We start from the raw sequence: 22,582 nt of genomic DNA on the forward strand, positions 1-22,582 counted from the left end.
CTCGCCACATAGACTACGCCGTCGTGCGTCGTGGTCTCCATATCAGATGCATCTCGATGTCCGGCCTCATATTTAGAACTGTCCAAACTTTTTGGTGAGATCATAGATGTATGTACGACATACGGTACATTTTCACCCTAAACAATAAAGAATGCGCTAAAAAAAGGATCAAGAAAGAATTACTCAAAATTAAACCAAACCAAACCCCAACCCCACCCACAACGACCAAGAGACTTCCCTCTGCCCACTCCCCCACCAAACTCTCCTCCCCTCGCCGCGCTCCTGCACCACCTGTCCACCACCACGCGCTGCCGCATCGCTCGTCAATCCGTCATGGAGGTCGCCGGCGCCCGCGGGTCCGGCGGCAGCGGCGGAGGTGGCGGTGGCGGCGGCGGGGGCGGACCGGCGCCGTTCCTGCTGAAGACCTACGAGATGGTGGACGACCCGTCGAGCGATGCGGTGGTGTCGTGGAGCGACGCCTCCGACGGGAGCTTCGTCGTCTGGAACCCGCCCGAGTTCGCGGCCCGGATGCTGCCCACCTACTTCAAGCACAGCAACTTCTCCAGCTTCATCCGCCAGCTCAACACCTACGTGCGTAACAACCATCCCACCTTGCCTTTCCTCCCTGCCTTGCCCTTGTATATCGTTGCGCTGCTCGGGTTGGGGATCTGGCGCGTTGCTGCGGATGGGGTGCTGGGAATTTGGGCGTTAAGGTTGAGCGGGTGCGGGGGATCGCTTGGGTGGAATTAAGATGGGTTTCGAGCTGTTTCGTTTGGGGAATTTGGCGTCCAGATTGGGCTCAGGGTACCTTTGATTCTAGGTGCCGAAATGTTTTTCCTGTTTTGGCGAATTGTTTAGAATCTCTGATGATTTCGTATGTGGGTTTCTGTTCTCTTGTAGATTGATTGGTTGGAAACTTCGAATTGTGCCAAAATAATTGGTGTGAATCTGAAAACGAAATCTAGGTGGGAATCAACGTGTTCTCCAAAGTCCAAACACCATAAGGGTTTGTGTGGCCATATGTTATTGTTCCAATGAAGCTTGAGGCTAAGAATTAGAATTTAGAGCCCATCACATTCAGGAAGCAGAATTGGACTGAGTTCCAATTATCATGGTCGAGGAACTAATGTCATGGTCGTTCTAACCGTTGGGATGTAACTCGAATTTGGAGTTGCTGGTATTTGTTTTAGGCTTACATTCAATACTAGTTTGGTATTAGTGCTACTGGGGCTAGTATAAAAGAGCTCTTTTAATTTATAAGCACTACTTAGGATTGGTGGATGTGAAGTTTGGTGTTCACAATGCAGGACATGGTGTTTGCTAACAATCTGTTGGCTTGATTTGTCTCAATATTCACCTTTCAACAATAACCAGAGTTCTTTTTTTCTTCAAAATTAGTCCAAACTTGCTATGGTACTATGGTAGTGAAAAATTTGATAACATCCTGTCTAACTAGTAATTTTGTCTGTGCAAGGATTGGGAAACGTAGGTCAAACTTAGGCTAATGTATTTTCATGCATTAAAAAATTTGCTTTATGTCATGCCTTCCAGAATTACTAATCAAATGTTCAGCAGATTGAAAATATCTTTCTGCGTGTACGTATTGCTGATAAGATCGGTTCAAGTAGTGAAATCTTATCTTAATGTGCAAGTGTGTATAGTAAACCCCTCCTCTCTCTTTTTTAGAAATAGGGCCACTTGTTCCCCTGCCCCTTTTAAGGTTTAGTGGATACGACACATCGCATGGATCTTAACCAACAGACAAAGGCAGCTCCCCGTCGACAATGACTATGTGACTTGATTTGACAGTCACCTGTATTTGCGGATAATCCTTCTGTTTTTTTATATGAAAAGCAATTCATCTTTTCTAATATCTGAAAAGTGGTGGGCGGGACTTAGTTGTTAGTTCTGGTGCTGATTGGTGTGCTCATTATTTGGTATAAATGGGGGAACCTTTGTGGCATGAGTAATCGAAGATAGTAAAATAATAAAAATTACCTAGTTTGTGACTGCAGCTCTATTAGTTAGTGTTTAAGATTTGGACATCAGCTCCTGTGATCTCCTGGGATGGATCAAGCTTGATCTTGATGATCCAAAATCCATGGGTCTGTTGAGTATTTCTCAATCAAGTTCCTTTAAATCCCACCTTTCAAATTTCATTTATAATCAATTTAACTTGTAGTTAAGTTCAGTAATATCAGTGTTTGTAGTTAAATTCAGTAATATCAGGGTTTGCATTTAAATTCTGTGCTGTGGCGTCCAATTTCTTGATAACGGGCTTTATTGTTGGTTTAGTAATGTAATCCACACCGATATGTGGTATCTAAGTACAACTTATGTATTTTGGCTCCTGTGGGTCCCTTTGAGGATGTGAAGGGACACATTTGTTCTTAGTTTATATAAATAAGTTGCAATATGAACTCTGGGTTTTTAAATTCGGTTTCAGCAATTCTAGATCTTCACTGGAGCTGGGAAACTGCTGGTAACTAGCAAATCACTGGTCCAATCTTGGTCAAGTTCAGCCTGTCATTCTCATTCCTTCTTTCGACATTTTCAAAGCAAAAAACATCAACGGAAAATGATTCAGAAACAAAAAAAGAGAAATAATTGCTATACACCCACTGTTATTTTCTGCTGTAGATTTCCTTGCAGGATTCCAGGTTCTCTGTGGTCACTTCTGGGATTTGAAACCTTGTTTGAACTTGCATTTGCTGGTCTGTTGAGCTCTATAAGTTTGAAGCAAACGAGTAGTCTTAACTGTAGAGGATAGTGTAGAAAAATGTAATTACCTCTCCTAGTGAGAAAAGAAATAAACCTTTATTAATATACACTTTTACTCTAACTCTTTTGATGTGCTTTTTGCCATCCTTGTAAAACTTTGATAATATTATATGCTATTGTGGGGGTGCTTTCTTGCTTTTATGCAGGGGGATTCTTGTTGACTTGTAACAGTGTTATTTGTACAGAAAATACTTCACTTTGGTTGTTTCATTGAGTCCCCAAGAAGTGATGTAACTGTTTGCTTCCACTAAAAAATCCACTAAGAAATCTCAGTGTTGCAGGGTTTTCACAAAATTGACCCAGAGCGCTGGGAATTCGCGAATGAGTACTTTGTCAAGGGACAGAAGCAGCTGCTGAAGAATATCCACAGGAGAAAGCCTATCCACAGCCACAGCCATCAACCTGGTGCCCTGCCTGACAATGAGCGTGCGTTATTTGAAGATGAGATTGACCGGCTTTCACGAGAGAAAACTACCCTTCAGACTGACCTCTGGAAGTTCAATCAGCAGCAGTCGGGGGCTATGAGCCAGATCGAAGATCTTGAGCGGCGAGTGCTCGACATGGAGCAACGGCAGGTCAAGATGCTTAGCTTCTTGCAGCAGGCTAGCAAGAATCCTCAGTTTGTCAGCAAGCTCGCTAAGATGGCAGAGGCATCCCCAATCTTCGCAGACGCATTTCACAAGAAGCGAAGGCTACCTGGGTTGGAATACAGCAACGAGGCTGCTGAAACTACCAGTTATGATGACCACAGCAGCACTTCCAGGCAAGAAATGGGCAACATTTTGAACCAGCACTTCTCCGACAAGCTGAAGCTGGGGCTCTGTCCTGCGATGACCGAGAGCAACCTCATCACCCTCAGCACGCACAGCTCGCACGAGGATAACGGGAGCCCTCATGCTGGCAAGCATCCAGATTGCGAGAGGACGGGTGTGGAGTGCCTCCCGCTGGTGCCACAGATGATGGAGCTCTCAGACACCGGGACATCCATCTGCCCCTCGAAGGGGCAGGGTGTGAGCTTCACAGCAGCCACGAACGACGTCGGGATCCTGCCGTGCCACCTCAACCTCACTCTCGCGTCGTGCTCGATGGACGTCAACAGAAGCCAAATCTCCCATGCGAACGGGAACACCACGGAAGAGGAGAAGGACAGCCCTCCAGAGGCAGCAACCACGGCCACCATGGAGGAAGGCAACGGCATTGCCAGACGCCACGATGATATTGATACCCAGAACAAGGCTTCAGGCGACTCTGCTACCGCAGCGGACACAACGGTGACGCCACATGGGGACAGCCAAGCTCCTCCTGAAGAACCTGCAGCTCCACCGGTGGTGGCGAACGACAAGTTCTGGGAGCAGTTCCTGACGGAGAGGCCGGGGTGTTCCGAAGCCGAGGAAGCAAGCTCCACCTTGAGGAGGGATCCGTACGAGGACACGAGGAGTGACAGGAGAGATATGGGACAGCTGAAACTCTGACCCCTTCAGTCAGGTTAGCATGACCACTTCCCATATGCGATACAGACGTAAGTACAGGGTTAGAATCGGACACCTCCGGTGAAACCGTGACATGAGTTGCGTACCATTGTAGTTTTAGACAAGGGAGTGATCGGTAGGCTGCATATGGGCTACCGAGGCTTGTGTAATGCAGTCTGCTGGTGTTTGGTAGCCCGCATAGGAGGGATAGCCAGGCTTGGGCTGTGCAAAGGACCCTGTACAGCCTGCATAATGGGAAACTAAAATCAGTTGCGTTTCCGGTTGTGCAGGCTAGGTAGAGCTCCGCGAGGCCACGTTCGTGGGCCCATCCTGGCCACTCACCGGCCCATCCTCTGCAGGTGCGCGCTAGGATTACCGCTCCTCGGTGCGGCCGCTCACCTTCCCCTCCGCCGCTGACCACGACGCCTCGGGCTCGACCTCCGGTGGCGCGGACTTCCACGCGCACGCCACCGCGCTCCGCGGCCCCCTCGGCGAGTGGCTGCGCTCCCGAGCCCGTTCAGACTCCGGCGACGGGGAAGGAACCGGTCGCGTTGCGGTGGTGATCTCGGACTGGTGGACGCAGCTGCTCGCGGTGGAGGCGGGCGTGCCGCAGCTGGTGTTCGCGCCGTCCGACGTGCTCGCCACGGCCGCCGCCACTCGGCTCTCGCTCTCACGCCCGCTCTTGCCCTCCACCGCCGCCTTTTCCGTCGCATCTCGAGGAGGATCCGGCGGGCCGCATCTCGAGCTGGGGAGGACCGAGTGGAGATCTGCTCGAGGTGGAGGAGGACATGGCGGGGAGGATGCGCATAGGAGAGGTGGCCCTGCGCCGCCGCGGTTGGTGCGGTCTCCTTCGTCGGCGGGCGAGCGGCTCGGGAAGAGGAGCTCGATCGTCAGAGAGACGACGGGGGAGACGAAGCGATGGGGCGGTGAGAATGGTAAACTCACCTGGGCTGTGCAACTGGTGAGCCCACTCAACATCATCTTACCAAATCACGGGATATACTCCAATTATGCAGCCAATCTATGATGCGCACCCTACCAATCACAAACTTGCGCGGGCCAAATTTCTTATGCAACTCTACCAATCACGGGTCAAAATGGTGCTAGAAGCCTAGCTTGGGCTGTCCATGAACTTAGGTTAGTTCCAGTGCAAGGTTTTATTGCACTGTTTTCAAGGATGTCACATCATTCCATGAGGTGTATTCTCATGAATGAAACAGGGAGTCCCAGTGCACAGTTTCATTTCACGATTTCATAGGATGCACATATCATTTAATTGTGAGGCATGTGATTGGCTATGGTTAGATGAAATGAAACTTTCCCAATGCAAGTTTTAATAGGTTTCATAGTCTTGGAAACAGTGTATACACAGTTTTATTTTGATGAAACTCCTTCCCTCTCTCATTTCATAACTACCCTACCATGTCATCACATATGCTGATGTGTCACCATATTTAATGTGCATGAAATCTTTATGAAACTCTTACTAGAATTAGCCCTTAGGTTAGCCAAGTTTGGTCCTACGCAGCCTACCAATCACAGCCTAAATTTCCCTGATTCGGGTACTTCACCCAACAGTTCCTTTCCGTGCCGTAACCGTCCAACGTTACCTTGGGGCTGTTTGATCCGGTAACCCGGCGGCGATATAGGGTACCGTACCAGACGGCGATATCTTGCTTTTTTTTTTTTGAAATGAAATATCTTGTTTGCCAAGTAGATAGGGTACCAGACCAGACCGTACCCTGGCACTGGCAACTGTCTGAACCCACATGCAATCGCATCGAAGGAGAAGGCTCACGAGAAAGTGGACATCCCCACGCGTGAACCGTTTCTTGCATTCCACGCCAGGTGACCATTGCGTCCAATCTTGATTATAGATATTTTATATAAGAAATTAAGCATATTTCGAAAGTGAGGAGTCTATAATGCTTATTTTGATTTATTGGTAAAAAAAATGTTGAGTCCACTCTTACACAGGTTAAGTTGATTTTACTTAATGTGCCATGATGTATAGGGTAAAGAATGCCAAATGAAACTGATAACGTAGTTACATTGATGTGACCTGATTTTTAGACCGACAGATTTTCATGTTGGTATTGGGATCCTATATATATGTGATCATTTTAATTCCACACATAAGATCATATCCGATACTATATTTGGATGGGTCACGACGAAGCCGTCCGGAATCATTTGGAACATTTTACAAGCGTAGTTACAAACGCCGCCCGGTTTCCATCGCCGCCCGACCTGCGCTTCTTGTTCCGCTACCGACAAGCCGGCCGCCGGGACTTGCGCAATCAGCCCTGTAAAATGCGGCTGGTGGCCAAATGCGTCTCGTATCGTATGATTCTGACGCTGCGTTCCATAGATCCTATCAGGAACGCTCTTCCTGCGTTCCATAGATCCTATCACGAACGCTCTTCTCAAGGCACCAGCTAGAGACGTCCATGATGAACTCGTTGACAGTCAGGGATCACCTCCTCGCCAAATACCAAGAACGCATGCACGCGGCGGCGGCGGCGGCGGACAGGCGAAGCCGTCGCCTCTTGGCGGACTAGCGAAGCCATCGCCTCCTGGATCGGGCGGCGGGACCCCGGCCTGCTCGTGAATCGTCTTTGGCGGCTGCGGGACTCGCGACTCGTGATGGAAGTGGAAGGGCACAGGGAGACGGAGGTTTGGCTGTAGGAGGTATTGGCAAAAGTGACCGGCAGGTGGGAGTCTTAAGCGTAAAATAATCCTACCTCTAACTCTATCCATTGGATTAATATCTTGTAGGTTTAATTTATAGTTTTAAGGTTGCATGAGGTAGATGGTTTCTACCGGATACATTCCCATGTTTGGATGGGTCACGACAAAGCCATCCGGAATCATTTCGAACATTTTACAAACGTGCTGCAAGATCCACTAAGAGTTTTGGAACTTTACATTCTAACTACTCCGTCCGTTGTGTGCATGAAGTTGCTTAGCCTTATTACAGAAAAGATTTCACAAGTCTTTACAATTTACACGGAATGCTAACTACTGCGTCCGTTGATCGCATGAAAGTTTCTTGGCCTTGTTTCAGAAAAAGATTTCACAGGTCTTCACATTTTACACGGGATTCTAACTATCCGTTGATTGCATGAAAGTTGCTTGACCTTGCTTCAGAAAATTTTTCACAAGTCTTCACATTTTATACGGGATTCTGACTACTCCGTCCGTTGATTGCGTGAAAGTTGCTTGACCTTGCTTTGGAAAAGAATTCGCAAGTCTTCACATTTTACTGGAGTTATAGCAAAATTTCCGTTTGGTCTGCGTAGGCGAGCATGCGCTGCCATCTGGAACCCTCCAAACAAGATCAGACTGTGTTGCTGTTCTTCCACCATGGATCCAACTCGTGGAATCTCAGTGCTAGAAGACAGACACCATCAGATAGGCATCCAACGGCAGGAAGAGAGAGGGACCCACCAGCCTCTAATCCCGGTTGGTTACACAAACCCCGGCGTGCTGAGCCCAGCATCATCCCAGACCCGTTAGACCCTACGCCGCGCCGGCGAGGCCAACCAAAACCCCTGCAACAGCGGCGCGCGGGCCCCACCGGTCAGCAGCACGCCCCGCCACTTGTCCCCTTCCGCCGGAGTCCCCGAACGGCAACCGCCAGCACGCCCCTCCCTCTCCCGTCCCCTGCTTTTATTATCTCTTCCTCCTCGCAACGGACGGGGCAGTTAGAGGAAAAAAAACAGAGGCCTCTTTACTCCGTCCGGCCATCCGAGCAGGATTAACGCCAGGGCCGGAGTGGGGACGGTGGAGTAGCCCCCGCAAGTCCGCTTTCCTCGTCCTCCTCGGCTTCGTCTCCCGTGCCCGGCGGCCGCGGCAGGGGTTGCTGCCCCCGCCGAGGCTCTGCTTGCCATGGCGGCAGTGGCAGAGGCAGAGGCAGATCTTGGTGAGTGCGCAGAGCTCGGTTCCGTTCTTCCCCCAATTTTTTGCTATATCCGCTTCCTTATTTAGTTCAATTGCCCTTTCTGTTGCGTTCGTTGCTGCAATCCGCTATTGGCTCATCGTTCAGTGGAATCTTGGTGTCTCGGGTGGGAAAAAAGTGTTCACCTTTCGCATCCTATTGGTGTTTTGTTCTTACAGTTGTTGTTCGCTTCGATTGTTCGCTGTGCTGTTCTTGTGCTGCAATCTGTTACTGGCCAGTGATTCTGCGGGTTCTGAATTGGGATTAGGAAAAATCATTTCTTTTTTGCGCGCGCACTGGTGGTTGCTGTAACTGGATTTCTCAGGCATTTACGTCTCCGCACGCGCACACTCTCCCATCCTTATGAGGCAAATCTCCTCCCCTACCGGACTCCTCTCTACAGCCATAGCCGCGCCTTCTCCGTCCCCTGCTCCTCATTCCCTCTCGGATTGAGACATGGTGGTGGCTGGGCTAGTGTTTCTGGGCTCAGGGTCGTCGGGGGACGGCTCCATGCCCGGCGGGCTTAGAGGAGCGTCTGGCGGCGGCAGTAGCCACGGCGGCGGTGGCGGATCGAGGGTGGCGAGATGAGGCAGCGTGGGCACCGCCGGCTGGGCGGGAAGGGCCGACGGCGGAGGCGAGCGGCTTCCTCAGTTAGCGAATGGCGGGGTGGAGGGCGGCTTGTGGGACGGCGCGGCCGGCGGTGGAGGCCGGCTGCGGCAGGGGCAGTCCGGGTTTATTGAACTTTGACTGCATACCGTCGCCCCAAATTTTGCATGTCAGGCGTTACTAAAGTCCCTTTTTTTTTGGAACAGGGCCTCAGTTGGGGAGGTCGCCGGCGACCCCCGACATTGTCTGCAAGCCGGCTCAGGCATCCTGGACCTCCGGCGCGGATGGCTCGTGCTGCACTGCTCTGTTCACCAGCGCAGCGACGGCGCTGGCTGCTGGCCCCGGAAAAGCGGAGAGTGACGGCTTCACCTCAGTGCCGTCGCCCGTCCAGGAACAGTCTCAGTCCGTGCCGAAGGATTTGGGCGAAGTGGACTGTGCTCAGGTGAGCACGCAGGAGTCCAGCACCTTGCCTCCACTGGTGGGCAAGTTCTCTGACAAGATCGCACAGCAAGAGCAGCAGCAGCAGCAGGAAGAAGGTGTTGCCAGTGGCAGTGATGCTGGTGGTGCGGCTCCTGTCCCTACTCCGGAGAAAGTGGAGCCTACACCTCGAAGGCGGTGGAAGAAGTCGACCAAGGGGGTTCTCCGGTTCAAGGTGGTGAAAGATAAAGTGGTGAAGCCGAAGGTGACCCCTAAGACGGCCACACCCCGTAAAGTGAAGAAGGATAAGAAGCAGCAAATGCCGGAGGATGGTAGCCATAGTGCTGGTGCTGCCAGCTCTAATAGCGCAAGGCGCAAGTTGGATTTGGATTCATCCCAAAGTAAAACCTGCTTCAGCAGAGCTGAGTTGATGAATAATTTGAAGTGCCTTGCCAAGAGTCATGCTTTAAATGCTGAACCGACACGGCGCAAGAGGAGCAAGAGAGGGAGGAAGAGGAAGCAGATGATTTTGGCTCAACAAGGAACTCTAACTGGTGCATCATCCTCTGCACTTGTTCCTCTTTGGGGTTCAGCACAACTTGATATTGCATGCTATGGAAATCATGGGAAGAGATTGTGGAATAAGGTGTTGGGCCTTACTGAGGAGACATTGCGGGTGTGTGATGTTCTGGCGAAGTGGGATGGGAGCGACAGTGAGAGTTTTGAAGGGTTTGATATTGGCAGCGGACCTGAATGGGATCAAACACGGCATGTGTTTGAACGATTAGTGGATATATTCATTGCTGCAATGTTGGATCTACTGGGTAATGATCCTGGCCCTTTTCATGCCTTCATGTGTGCAAATGCATGAAGATGATCACATTAGATTTAATAAAAAGGGACAGCACAATTTCTAACCTGATTTGTCGAAAAAGGTTAGGAAATATTGCACCAGTACAGGTCACTCCATGAGCTCAGTTTTCTCCTTTTTGTCAAAATTCACTGAAATGCTACTATTCCAGTTGCTCCCTCTTGGTGTTTCTTTCGGATTCAATAAGGAAAAAATTGAAAGTGATTCATTGATTGCTTTGTGGACTCCTAAATGAATTTTAGAGTTACTCAATCTCATATTTTGTAGAAAAAAGGAAACTTGTAGATAATTTGTTGAATGCAACAAGAAAAATATTTTCTCAGTGAGACATCAGATTAATTTGTTGAAATACTTCACTGAGATGCCACTGCTCTATTTCCCTCCTCTCCTTTTAGATTCTGCACTCCGTTTCAAATGCATTTTATCTTCTAAACTGTGATCAAAGTACTGAGAATGAGTGCATGTACATTGTTCCCGAGCAAACATGCACATAATCTGTGAACAGAAATTAAGTCTTTCTCCACAGTAATCAGTTATGCTGGATCAAAATAAGAGCTAGGATCTTCTGCCTATATGGAATGCAAGAGTATGAATTGGTTTCTAATCCCTTAATTCCTTTTTATCAGGACCCAGAAAATTCTCTCCGTGGGGAGGATCCTTAATTGATTCTGTGGTTGGTACTTTCCTTACACAAAATGTTGCTGATAATTTATCAAGGTAAAACAACAGAAGATCCATAAATATGATTATGTTTTCTTCTGGAACTGTTTTCCTTTTTCCACTTACATTTTTCATACCTTATTCATGAAAAACAGCCATGCTTTTATGAACCTAGCAGCAAAGTTTCCTCCAAGGAAGAGATGCCATAAAGCTGAAGATTGTTCAAATACGGCTCCGTTAGTAGATGGTGTTGATGAAAACTTGAACCCAAATGAAGCATATGATACTTTTGATTCAGTGGATTCAGATTTTGATGAATACATTGATTCTGAAGAAGAAGATGGCCATGATACAGAGGCTAAAGGGCATTATGGTGAAGAATACAATAGACTTATAGAGAATTTCATTGATAATCTAAAAGAGAATGGTATTTCTACTTGGGACAGTGACCTTATGAACTTAGTGAAGGATAAATCTGGAAATCCAATATGCACTGAAAGAACCTTAAGAAAGTTTGTAGCTTCACTACGACCAGTCCCATCATCTATCTGGAAAGAGTTACGGGAGGAAGCATATCGAAAAGGATACAGTGACACAAGTCGAACAAGTGATGCTGTAGATTGGGAATCTGTACTACACGCACCGATTGCTGAGGTCGCAAAATGCATTGAACTCAGAGGACAACATTACATTTTGGCATTGCGGATACAGGTAAGCTTTTGGACATCAAACTTCCATCTACTTATTTCTAATATTTTTGTCCAATATTTTGTGGCTTGACTATATTTATAAAATATCTTACATCCAGGAAAGGAATGTACTCACGGCACTGATTATCCTATTCTGTGATTTGTGTAGCCAAACTATCTAAATTTATATGCAACATTTATGTTGCAGGAATAAATTTCTAAAATTGTGCTGAATGTGTAGACGGAAAATTTTGAGATGAAAGATCTGTTTCATTTACATGTGTATTTGGAATGAGATTTGTGCATCAAGTGCATGTTGTATTACTAGAGATACTACTATAATCTAAGCTTTAAATAGATAAAATCTAGTCTTTTGTTCTGTTCTTTATCAGGACAGCCACCAACTCACCATCCTATGTGTCTGTGCTGTAAAAGATTTTATTGTTCTTATCAGCCAAAGCAATAATGACATTTCTTCTCTACAATCGAAGTAAAACATGCTTATGTGCGTCTGTGCATATATTTTGTGAGAAAGCATTATATTTATTGTTGACTGTAATTACTAATAGCGTACATACATTTATATGCTAAAATTATTTATTTCAACAAAGCATCCTCGATCCATTTTTCAGGGTTTTTATGCCCACGGAAGCTGGTATATGAAATCTTAAAAGGAAAAAAGAATGAGGAGTCTCCCTGATAAGCCGTTGAAGTGTCGATAGAGCAATGTTATGCCTTCATTGCAAAATTTGACAGGCACTATAATTGGCATATAGTTACAAAATACAACTGTTGGAAGGCATATTAGAGATCTTTTGATACGTGCCATGTCACATGACTATAAATTTTGGAAGTAGCACTACCTGTTCAATATTCTGTAATTCTAAATAAAATGACTGAGGTAATCCTGTATCATCTACACTGGAGACATTGAATACAGTCAAATGCATTTGTCCATTTCACAACCAGACTAAGTGTGTGTGTTTTAACAATAGTGTGATTGAGATATTAGCTTTATCACTTACTAGGGTCTTTTATTCTTAGTGCTGTTGTCATATCTATCTTTTTTGTTCACTGGATGCAAGTGCTAAGAGTGTTATTTTACCATTTTTCAGGTTTTCCTCATGAATGTAAAGAAAGCTCAGGATGGAAGCTTTGACCTGGATTGGCTTAGATACATATCACGTGAAAAAGCCAAGTATGGTTTTGCTCATAGAACATACACTGTCTACTGCTTCATTATTTTGCTCTATTCTTTGTTATGACTGTTGTGGAAATGCCAGGAAATATCTGTAAAACAAATATTCTTTTCTATTCCATTTGTGCATCTTGAAAAATCAAGCAGTTTGGTTATATATGTCCTTTACCACCTAGAGTTGTTTTAGGGTAACAGTAGCATTGGACCTAGTACAACTTAGCAATTGGTTGTCTAAAACTGTGTAAGCACTACTGGAGGAATGTCTTGGCATTTAGAGGGGAACTGCTACTAGGTTATGAACTAAGAAAATCAAACTTGTCCGCAATTATATATAATCTACTTGCATAATAAAATTCTATCTCACATAATTTACTTATTCCTTTTATTTTTCTTGCTTTAGAAATTTTCTTCTCAGTATACATGGGATTGGTGTGAAAAGTGCTGACTGCATTCGTCTTTTGTCGTTGAGGCATAAAGCATTCCCAGTAAGTTATATTTTCTCGAAGTATGAAAGTACTGTCAAGCACGAATGCTGACTCTATGCTTATTTCAGGTTGATGTCAATGTAGCTCGCATAGTCACAAGACTAGGATGGGTCAAACTTCAACCCATAAATGGTGCTGAGTTCCATTTAATTAACTCGTAAGATTGGCCTCAGCTGAATTTGTAAATACCATCACAACAATTTCCGGCTTATTATTTTTTTTCTTTCATGAAGATATCCAATCATGCGTGATGTTCAAAGGTATTTATGGCCTCGGTTGTGCACCATTGATAAGGAAAAACTGTAAGTCCATATTTTGAAGATTATTGGCATTTCATTGTCACTCTTAGTCTCTTAGCACATCCATCTGACTAACTGTAAAAAATAGGTATGAACTGCACTGTCTTATGATAACTTTTGGAAAGGTATGTGTATATTCTAAAGTGGCTGATAAGTTATATTTACGTTTTAGCTATGAATAGTTCCCAATGCTGGTTGCGGTTGATTGATGCAGGTAATGTGCACAAAGATAAATCCGAACTGCAGTGCCTGCCCTTTCAGTGCACAATGCAAATATTCTAACAGTTCACTTGCCAGGTAAGTTCCATGCTTTACGCTTAATTGATTCTTCAAGTGCACTCCTACTTTACTGTTGTGGTTTTGAAGACTCTGTAGTAGTATTTGTATGCCATTTAAAGTTAAGGAGCATCCATTTAATTACTCTGTATTATAACATATAGGTATTATTCAGATTAAATTAGTTTAGACTAGGTTTTCAAAAAGTAATTACTAAAAACGTAACTAAACCTGTTAGAAGAACTGGTAAGATGATAATAAACCAAAAATACACTGGTTCTGTAAGTTATCACATTTGCTACAGTGTAAACGATGGACCCTGAACTATCATAAGAAATGTCTGGTGCATAGGCCTCAAGGAGACCAGACACTGAGTAAACAAAGGCAGCCACAACTTCTTGGTCCTGTGAACATTTGTAGCGTGTGTGCACCTCTGTTACATAGTGTATCGCTTGCCCATTAATTATGATAATTAGCAAGTTGTATTCTAGAGTATTCCAGATTGTAAGGTTTGAATTCTCTATATTTGATCCATATTAGGTTACTTTGGGGGACAGTCATCCTCCGTATAAAAGGATAGACAATCTATCAATGTAAGCAAGGAAGAACAAGAAGAGAAATCTTTCAACTCTCCAGCTCCCATGACCCCAACATGTGCTGGCCTCCAGTTGCCGCACCTCTCCTCGTGCCCCAGTTCTTTCCCTGATCCAATGACATAGGCTGATGACAAGAAATTGATGGCTTCTTTAGGAGGAAAATCTTCTTGATAGACTTTGCTTTTGCTTTAGATTTATTTAAATTAGTAAAAAGGTTCATCGTCCCTCAACTCTTGACATTGTTTTCAGTGTAAACCTTAATTTCGAAACCATTCAATTTCTGTCCCACAAATATCAAAATCAGTGCAAAGAACCCATTCATCCAATCCAAACCAGTATTATTAATGGGTTGTATTGCTGAATTTCAAAGATAATTTACAAACAAAGGGCTCTCCCTTCCTCATCTTCTCTCTGTACTTAAGGTCCAGTTTTAGGATGTAAACTGTTTTTTTTTCCTGAAACGAAATACTGAGTGATGATATTTGTTGTTACAGAAAGTCACTTCCTCCTCCAGAGAAGCATGAACATGAACACGGAGAACAGCAATCAAGCATGGTTGCTTCTGGGAGATTTCTTTTATCAAATGATAGTTGCATGCCAAGTGCTCAACATATGTATCAACATCAAATTGAAATAAGCAGGACTGCAGAAACACCACCCATCCATAACTGTGAGCCAATTGTTGAGATGCCACAAAGTCCAGAATACGAATATGAAGCACCCAATGAGCAAGAAGATTTCTACGAAGATCATATATGTGATCTTGAAGATATCGTACCAGGAGTACAGTATGATGGTGAGATAGATCTTTGTTCAAGTAAGCATGTGCTGAACAGCAGATCTTGGACACCAAAGTGTGGAAAGGACTTAGTCGTGATGAATCCAAAATCCAGCTTTAGCCCAAATAAAAAGCTGAAAAATGTTGGCCGTCTTAGGACGGAACACAATGCGTAAGTAACTGTATTCTCATGATATATTTTTCTCAGAAATTAGCAGTACCTCACTAAGTTTGTTCAATTGCTGCTGTAGATATGTCCTCCCAGATGATCATGTAATCTTGGAAGAGGTGTGCTATATTATGTGATTCTTAACTTTTACAATAACTATGAATTATATTTTATTTTACTTTTACAGTGGCATTGATTAATCTGGTGACCTACTTGCTTGTGTGCCAGTTCGAAGAGAGAGTTCCAGAAGATCTATGTCCTTACCTCCTGGTGATTATTTCGTGTCCTAATGACTACACAGTGGAAGGCACTGTTCTGGTGAGCAACTAATGTCTAATCTTTTGGAAGCTCTAAAGTTGTGCAAAATGTGGATGTGTTGTACAAGGTTATAATACCTTATAAAGGGACATGGTTTTTATTAAACAAGCCCAAGACTCAATGCTTAGGAATGTTTGAGCTATGCAGTACTGTATCAAAACGAAATTATAGCAGTAGCCAAAAGTTACCTATAGTTCCTCCTCAACATCCAGCTGCTTTACCTATCTTTGATGGACCAGTCGCGGGCATGAATTTAACCCAATCCCTTGGGGTTGGCAGGTACATTAGTTCATTTGTAATCCCAATCCAAAGGGATTTAATCTTGTTACCTTCCGTCCAAACATACCCTTCAATTCTGTAGAATTATTATGCTGATTTAAAATTATCGGAAAACTTTGACAATCCCTATCAGGTTTTACTGTCATTTTGGATGAAATTTGTCGGAAATGATGCAAATTCTTCAATAGTTCTAATGACAACAATGTTCTATCTAAGCTCACCATCAAAGTATTTTTCTTGATATTTCTGACATGAAGATATGATTGAAATTATTATAACCCCCTCCCCTTTTCTGTTCCTAACTGTTTGCATACTTGAATATATGCAGATACCCTGTCGGACAGCAAATCGAGGGAAGTTTCCACTGAATGGTACCTACTTCCAAGCAAATGAGGTAATGCATTGGAATGCCAATGCCGTACTAGATTGGCTAAACACTGGTCCATAACAAACATACCCTCTTGTAGGTTTTTGCAGATCACTCATCTAGTCGTCACCCAATAACTATACCTAGGGAATGCATTGGGATGCTGGATAGAAGCATAGTATACTTCGGTTCATCTATACACTCGATCACAAGAGGTATTGTTTTAGTGCGTTGTGAGCATGAAAGCATTGGAAATTTAAAATTATTGCTGATGAGCTGAAATTCTTATCAACCGCAGGTCAAACAAGGCATGATATCGAAGAGTGCTTCAAGAAAGGTACGTTTCTGTATGTTTTGGCTTTCTGTTCTTTTATGGCTGAGCCATAACTGGCTAATGCAGTTATCTTAAGGCTCTTACCTGATAAGGTCATAGGTTCAAATCCCAGACTCATAGTGGATGCAAAATCCAACAAGTAACCCATCTAACAATCTATGCAAGACAAATGAGCTTTGCTGCTTAGAAATTGCATCCTGAGCTGACATGGGCCACTAAGAAATAAAAGCAGGGAACCGCTGACCAGTTACTGCCACTTCCCATGGATTTGTATGACACAGACATGCGATTCCTTTTCTGGTCTAATCTTACATGGCAGAACCGCTTGATGATTTTTTGCAGGATATGTCTGTGTACGAGGATTTCATCGGAGGACAAGAACACCAATGCGCCTATGCAGCACGCTGCATGCCAACACCATAAAGAAAGAAGCTATAAAGAAAGAAGCCATGAAGAAAGAAGGTGGCGAGACGCCTACGAAGAGGGCCAGGACGTCACCCGAGGGGAAGAGCAAGGAGAAGAAAGCATCCTCCGCGAACCAGGTCCCGATGGCTACTTGATATAGCTGTGTACAAATTGTAGCTGGGAACAATGCCAAGCTAGCTCTGTAAACCCTGTATTAGGAAGATAATAGTTGTTACTAGATGTTAGTTATGATGCCTAGAGTAGGAGCGAATAAATGGTGGTGGTCTCTCTTGAGTGGCGGTTACTTTATTTCTACTCTTTATTTCCTGTACAGCTGAGACTCTGCTTACCTTCATGTTACTGCTAGATTATTAGTCTTTGGAAGTACCGAGTCTGAAAGATCTGAAGACGGAACATGTAAGGCCTGTTTAGAAATGTGGTTTTCGGTTCAAAATTTCTACGATTCAGTATAAAGTTGAACTAATTAAACCCTGAAAATTCCTAGACCAATCATTTATTTCCTTACCAACATACCAGTAATGCATGTTTTTTTTTTCACCATACAAAAACATTTACCAATATTTTGGGTAGGGTCAGAGAGATTTACCACATTGTAATGTTCATGTCCCGCGAAGTGCATTGACCAACTGGTAGCTACTTGTAGACTTGTAGTCGATGAAAAGGTAAGTTGAAGGCTAACTTTGCCACTGACGATGAAAGTCTTTATTAAGCCTGGTTATTTGCGAAAAAGTGTGAGAGTGAAGGAGAGAAAAACAGAACTACGTTACTACATTGAATATCTATCAGGCTCGCAGGTATAATTGAATATCGTAGCAATGAAACACTAATTTCAAAAGAAAGGTCCCGAATTTGAAATTGCCATTCATGAACCAGTACAACCAGTGAAAAAAGAGAGGGAGAGAGAAGGGGAAATGGTCGCTAGTTGCTACCCTTGCTACCACACGACTGGTTATTATCTCAAGGAAAAAAAAATGACTGGGAGGACAAGACTGTAATTCTAGTCTTCCAGTAGCAATTTACTATATTGAAACTGACAACTGACTAACGACTTGCTTGTGGAGTTTTCGGTTAATCCAACATCTACTCTAGAAGACGACTTCGTTGAACACGGACCGTGTGGAATTTTTTATTAATCAGGCATATATTATGTCAGAGAAAGACACCTGCTAGGTAACTTCTGGTTAATCATATATCTATTCTAGGAAAATGTTATACTCTACAAATGCTAAAACAACACCGAGTTTACTGTTGAGTGCCTACTACCCCCTTCTCTCACTATCAACGTCTCCAACAGCATGGACCGAGAACACAAGAGACAATGAGGTGTTCATGCAGCGTGCAAACAACGGAGAAGGTAGCAGTGGTACAGTTTCCTTCTCCGACAATGGAAGATTGGAACCATTTTTTTTTTTTGCGAGTAGGGAGCCAGTGTTGAAATGAGATATGAAAATTAGGTAGATATACCTTCTTATAAGAAATTAATGGAAATTATGATTTCCAATCTAAACGGAACTATTGTCTAACTAATTCACTAGGGTTATAGTAGAAAAACTCAGACAAATTAGCAAAAGTGTGAAATGGCATTTCTCCTCATATTTGGTGTTCATTGATTACCTCATATGCATACTAAATGGGGGTAACAATGACAAAAATTATGAGATAAATTTTAAATCATGGAATAATTTTCTTTAAGGATAGAGAGAGTACATGCATGTATGTATAATGTTATCCCCGGCCTCCGAAGTCCAAGCCTTGTATTATAGGCACAGTCATGCATAGTACGCGTGATATAGGGTTATATATGTTTTTTTCCTCACATACATCTTGAGATTGATAAAGTCACGACTAGCACGCCGTGTACCACTGAAAGTCACCACCTTTGGCCCCACGGTGTTACTGTACAGTGGCCCGAGCCGCCTGCTCGCTTGGCCCCACGGCAGCGCGGCACGGTGGCCTGAGCTGTGCCTGGTGTCCATGAGCCTCCTTGCCTGGTCCCATGATCCGTCCCCGCGAGCCGCCGCGCCCACGCCTGCTGCGTCTGCAAGCCGCCGCTGCCACCGGCGGCTGGCACAGGGAGGGAGGAACAAGAGTTGGCCCGATTTGTCACTTAATTAGAGGCAAACATGCCATTTCACTTGGCGAATGTGCTTCTTCCACTGACGTTACTAAGGAAAAACAGACGGAATCTAACAGAAGTGGCAACCAGGGGATAAATTTAGATTTAGTGGTACCGAGGGAATTTGATTAAATTTAATAGCACTAAAGGAAGTCATGTAAATTTTAATGGCACTCAGGAAATTAAGTCAAGTATCAAACCCCATGCCCCCGCCTCTCCACAAGTACTGGATTGAATATTCTCCCTTCCAGTACGAGTTGCCATCCATAGATATTCTATATATCCATTACATCTGCTGATATTTTTTCTAGCCAACACACAGAATTGCGTTAGATCGCGCGTGGTGGAACTTCACCTCATGAGGCTCTTGCCTCTGGCCGGTCAGACCGGTCAGGGAAGCCGGTCAAACTGGTTTCCATACGGGGCAGTGTGAAAACTTACATTCACCACCCCGGGAGGGACCCCGTCAGAGATGATGCGCCTAGGGTTGCTCTGAAATCGGCAGACCACTCAGAACGTCCTCAACCGCCATCGAGACGAAGGAGGAAAGCAAAGGGGTTGGAAAAGATTAGGGTTTGAAGATAGAAGTAAAGATAAATATTTTGTTCGATTGGGTGTTAACCTCAATCCGCCGTGGTCCTTTATATTTATAGAGTGGGGAGATCTTGCCCGCAAGGAAATTCTTTTACAATTCTTAATCTACAAGGATTCCTCAAATCTACTCGGACTAGGGTTGGACCGGTCAGACCGTCTAGCTAAACCGGTCAGACCGGTTGACGGCGCCAGACCGGCTACAAGGCGCCACACCGGTCAAACCGCCTGGAGAAACCGGTCTGACCGGCCGTCCAAGCCTGATCAGCTTGCTGCCAATTTCGGGCTCCAACACATGTCCCCCTGTTTTTTGGAAAAGTATTGCGTACCAAAGAATAAGCCTAAGGGCGATGCTCTTTTCAGAATTCATTGGCCATTCATTCTAAGGGCGATAATTGAAGATACCGGCCATGTTACATCAAGCATCTTTCCATACACTTGGATAATACTTCTTCAAGTATCTCCCATTGAGAGCTCTTGGCAATTGTTGTCCCTGCAAAGTCTCTACCATATAGGAATTCCCAAAAAGTGCCTTCACAATCTTGTATGGCCCTTCCCAACTCAGAGGTGACTTACCAAACTTGTTGCTTTTGGTCCCTATAGGTAGAATTATCTTCCAAACCAGATCATTAACTTGAAAAGATTTAGCTTTTACCTTCTTGTTGTATGCTCTAGCAACTTGAATTTTGTCCTTCGCAATCTCCTTCAAAGCCTCCAATCGCTTGTCGGTCACTTCATCAATATTATCCACCATCAAAGCATGGTAAGTATCAAAATCAAGATCATTTTGCTTAGCCAACCTATATGTGCCTAGATTCACCTCAACAGGCAAAACGGCTTCTTGACCATAGACAAGCTCAAAAGAGGTAACTTTAGACGCACCATATCTAGAAATACGCTGAGCCCATAAAGCCTCAGGTAATACCTCATGGCATATTCTAGGACTATCTTCTATCTTCTTCTTGATGAGCTTAATCAAATTTTTATTGCTAGACTCGGCTTGACCATTAGCTTGAGCATAATATGGAGATACATTGAGAAACTTAATACCATAGGATTCAACAAATTCACGCACCTCTTTAGATATGAATGAAGTCCCTTCATCTGTGGTCAAAGTTTGTGGAATGCCAAATCTATGCACAATATGCTCTTTAACAAACTCAATCACCCCCCGATGTGTCATATTCTTGAGGGAAATTGCCTCAATCCACTTGATGAAATAATCAGTAGCCACTATCACGAAATAATGCCTTTTTGACGAAGGAGGATGAATTTTGCCAACAAAGTCCAATCCCCATCCTAGAAAAGGTTATGTCTTAATAATAGGATGCATCAATTTGCACGCACCATCTGGACATCCCCAAACTTTTGACACTCTTCACATCATTTGTAGTAGCGGAAACAATCGACTATCATGTTAGGCCAATAAAAGCAAGCCCGCCTAAGAAGCCACTTCATCTTAGGAGCCTACTAATGTGTACCACAAATTCCTTCATGAACCTCTCCCATAGCTATTCTAGCCTGATTGGAATCCAAGCACTTCAAAAGAAAATCCTCCACAGTCCGACGATATAATTCACTATCAACCAAAGTGAACTTGAAAGCCCATCATCGAAATTTTCTATCAACTGTGCACTTGGGATTCTGTAAATAATCAATAAGAGGTTTTCTCCAATCATCCACTTCATCCTTAATGGCTTTAGAACACTCAATGGCTGAAGTAGGATTTTTATCGGACAGACCAGTCAGACCGGTTGCCTGGGCAATCAGACCAGTTGAACCGGTCAGACTGGTCGGAGAGAGCGGTTGGACCGGTTCCTCCGGAGCATAAGCCTTGGCTTCATAAAACATCAGCTTTCTTTCACAAAAATTTCTTTTTTGAACATTATAGCCAGACACTTGTTGTGCCAGAGCATTAGCCCTCGGATTCTCTTCCCTTGGTACAAAATAAATAACAAACTCATCCAAGCAAGATATGATATCTAAGCATTTATCAAGATAAGCATTTAGAAATCCATCTAAGCATTGGAATGCTTTGGAAACTTGCTATACCACCAGTAAAGAATCACCATAACCTTCTACATGTTTCACCCCCATGTCATGCAAAATTTCTAACCCAAACAAGAGAGCTTCCTATTCGGTTTGGTTGTTAGTAGACTTATGATCCAACCGGTTAAGAGCTTCAAAAACAGCACCATTTGGTGTATAAGAATAACACCAACACCACAACCACTTTTGCAAACCGATCCATTAAAATACAATTTTCATGGGGTAAAAGTAACATAATCGACATTTAAATCAAGTTGCTCATTAATTCTGTGCTCAACAATAAAATCAGCTACAATTTGACCTTTCATGGATTTCAACATATCACAAACCAAATCATATTCAATGAGAGCATAAGCCCATTTGCTGATTCTACCACTCAAAATCGGTATATGCAACATGTATTTAATTATGTCGGTTTGGCATGCTACTATGCAAGTATTCGATAACAAATAATGCCTCAACTTGGTACAAGCATAATGATAAACATAATTTTTCAATAAATGTATACCTTATTTCGATGTCCAATAATCTTCTACTCACATATGTAACAATATGCTCCTTGCTTCGGTCTCTTGAGCCAAAACAACCCCAATAACACCTTCTTCAGCCACCACATATAATCTGAAAGGAATCCCACTCTTTGGTGCTTGAAGAATAGGCGGTGAAGATAAATAGTGCTTGATTTTCTCAAAAGCCTCTTGCTGTTTTGCCCCCAAGTAAATTCAGCTTCATTTTTCAACCGAAGAATAGGAGTGAAAGCATTCACCTTCCCGGACAAATTACAAATAAACCTTCTCAAATAATTTACTTTGCTCAAGAACTTTTGCAACTCTTTCTTGCAGGTAGGAGTTTGTACCTTTCTAATAGA

At 44.0% G+C, this 22,582-nt stretch overlaps 2 protein-coding genes across 4 annotated transcripts; both read left to right on the forward strand.

Annotated features, from left to right (window-relative positions):
- The first annotated feature begins 237 nt into the window (after nucleotides 1-237).
- On the forward strand, nucleotides 238-5,654 carry LOC117853749 (heat stress transcription factor A-5). Of its 3 annotated transcripts, none has more exons than XM_034736048.2 (3): nucleotides 238-591; nucleotides 3,063-4,266; nucleotides 4,541-5,654. In XM_034736048.2, exons 1-2 carry the CDS (start codon nucleotides 334-336, stop codon nucleotides 4,251-4,253), a joined length of 1,449 nt encoding a protein of 482 aa, XP_034591939.1. In that variant the 5' UTR covers nucleotides 238-333; the 3' UTR covers nucleotides 4,254-4,266; nucleotides 4,541-5,654. The 3 variants fall into 3 exon arrangements, with proteins under 3 accessions (XP_034591939.1, XP_034591945.1, XP_034591931.1); XM_034736054.2 differs by having other exon boundaries at nucleotides 4,610-5,654; XM_034736040.2 differs by lacking the exon at nucleotides 4,541-5,654 and having other exon boundaries at nucleotides 3,063-4,527.
- Nucleotides 5,655-7,928: 2,274 nt separating this feature from the next.
- LOC117851804 (DNA glycosylase/AP lyase ROS1) lies at nucleotides 7,929-17,321 on the forward strand. The gene is made up of 17 exons (XM_034733707.2): nucleotides 7,929-8,175; nucleotides 9,003-10,037; nucleotides 10,711-10,801; nucleotides 10,900-11,455; nucleotides 12,549-12,631; nucleotides 13,032-13,116; nucleotides 13,185-13,273; nucleotides 13,350-13,418; nucleotides 13,504-13,540; nucleotides 13,630-13,712; nucleotides 14,782-15,237; nucleotides 15,317-15,353; nucleotides 15,463-15,552; nucleotides 16,160-16,225; nucleotides 16,299-16,413; nucleotides 16,497-16,535; nucleotides 16,875-17,321. Exons 1-17 carry the CDS (start codon nucleotides 8,142-8,144, stop codon nucleotides 17,090-17,092), a joined length of 3,183 nt encoding a protein of 1,060 aa, XP_034589598.1. The 5' UTR covers nucleotides 7,929-8,141; the 3' UTR covers nucleotides 17,093-17,321.
- The last annotated feature ends 5,261 nt before the right edge of the window (nucleotides 17,322-22,582 follow it).

This window comes from Setaria viridis, chromosome 1, assembly GCF_005286985.2.
Source record: "Setaria viridis chromosome 1, Setaria_viridis_v4.0, whole genome shotgun sequence".
Lineage (NCBI taxonomy): Eukaryota > Viridiplantae > Streptophyta > Magnoliopsida > Poales > Poaceae > Setaria > Setaria viridis.

Coding starts and splice junctions, on each gene's coding strand:
- LOC117853749 (XM_034736048.2), top strand. CDS start 334: ATGGAGGTCGCCGGCGCCCGCGGGTCCGGCGGCAGCGGCGGAGGTGGC. Junction 592..3,062: donor TCCGCCAGCTCAACACCTAC/GTGCGTAACAAC, acceptor TCAGTGTTGCAG/GGTTTTCACAAAATTGACCC.
- LOC117851804 (XM_034733707.2), top strand. CDS start 8,142: ATGGCGGCAGTGGCAGAGGCAGAGGCAGATCTTG. Junction 12,632..13,031: donor ATATCACGTGAAAAAGCCAA/GTATGGTTTTGC, acceptor TTCTTGCTTTAG/AAATTTTCTTCTCAGTATAC. Junction 13,419..13,503: donor ACCATTGATAAGGAAAAACT/GTAAGTCCATAT, acceptor TGTAAAAAATAG/GTATGAACTGCACTGTCTTA.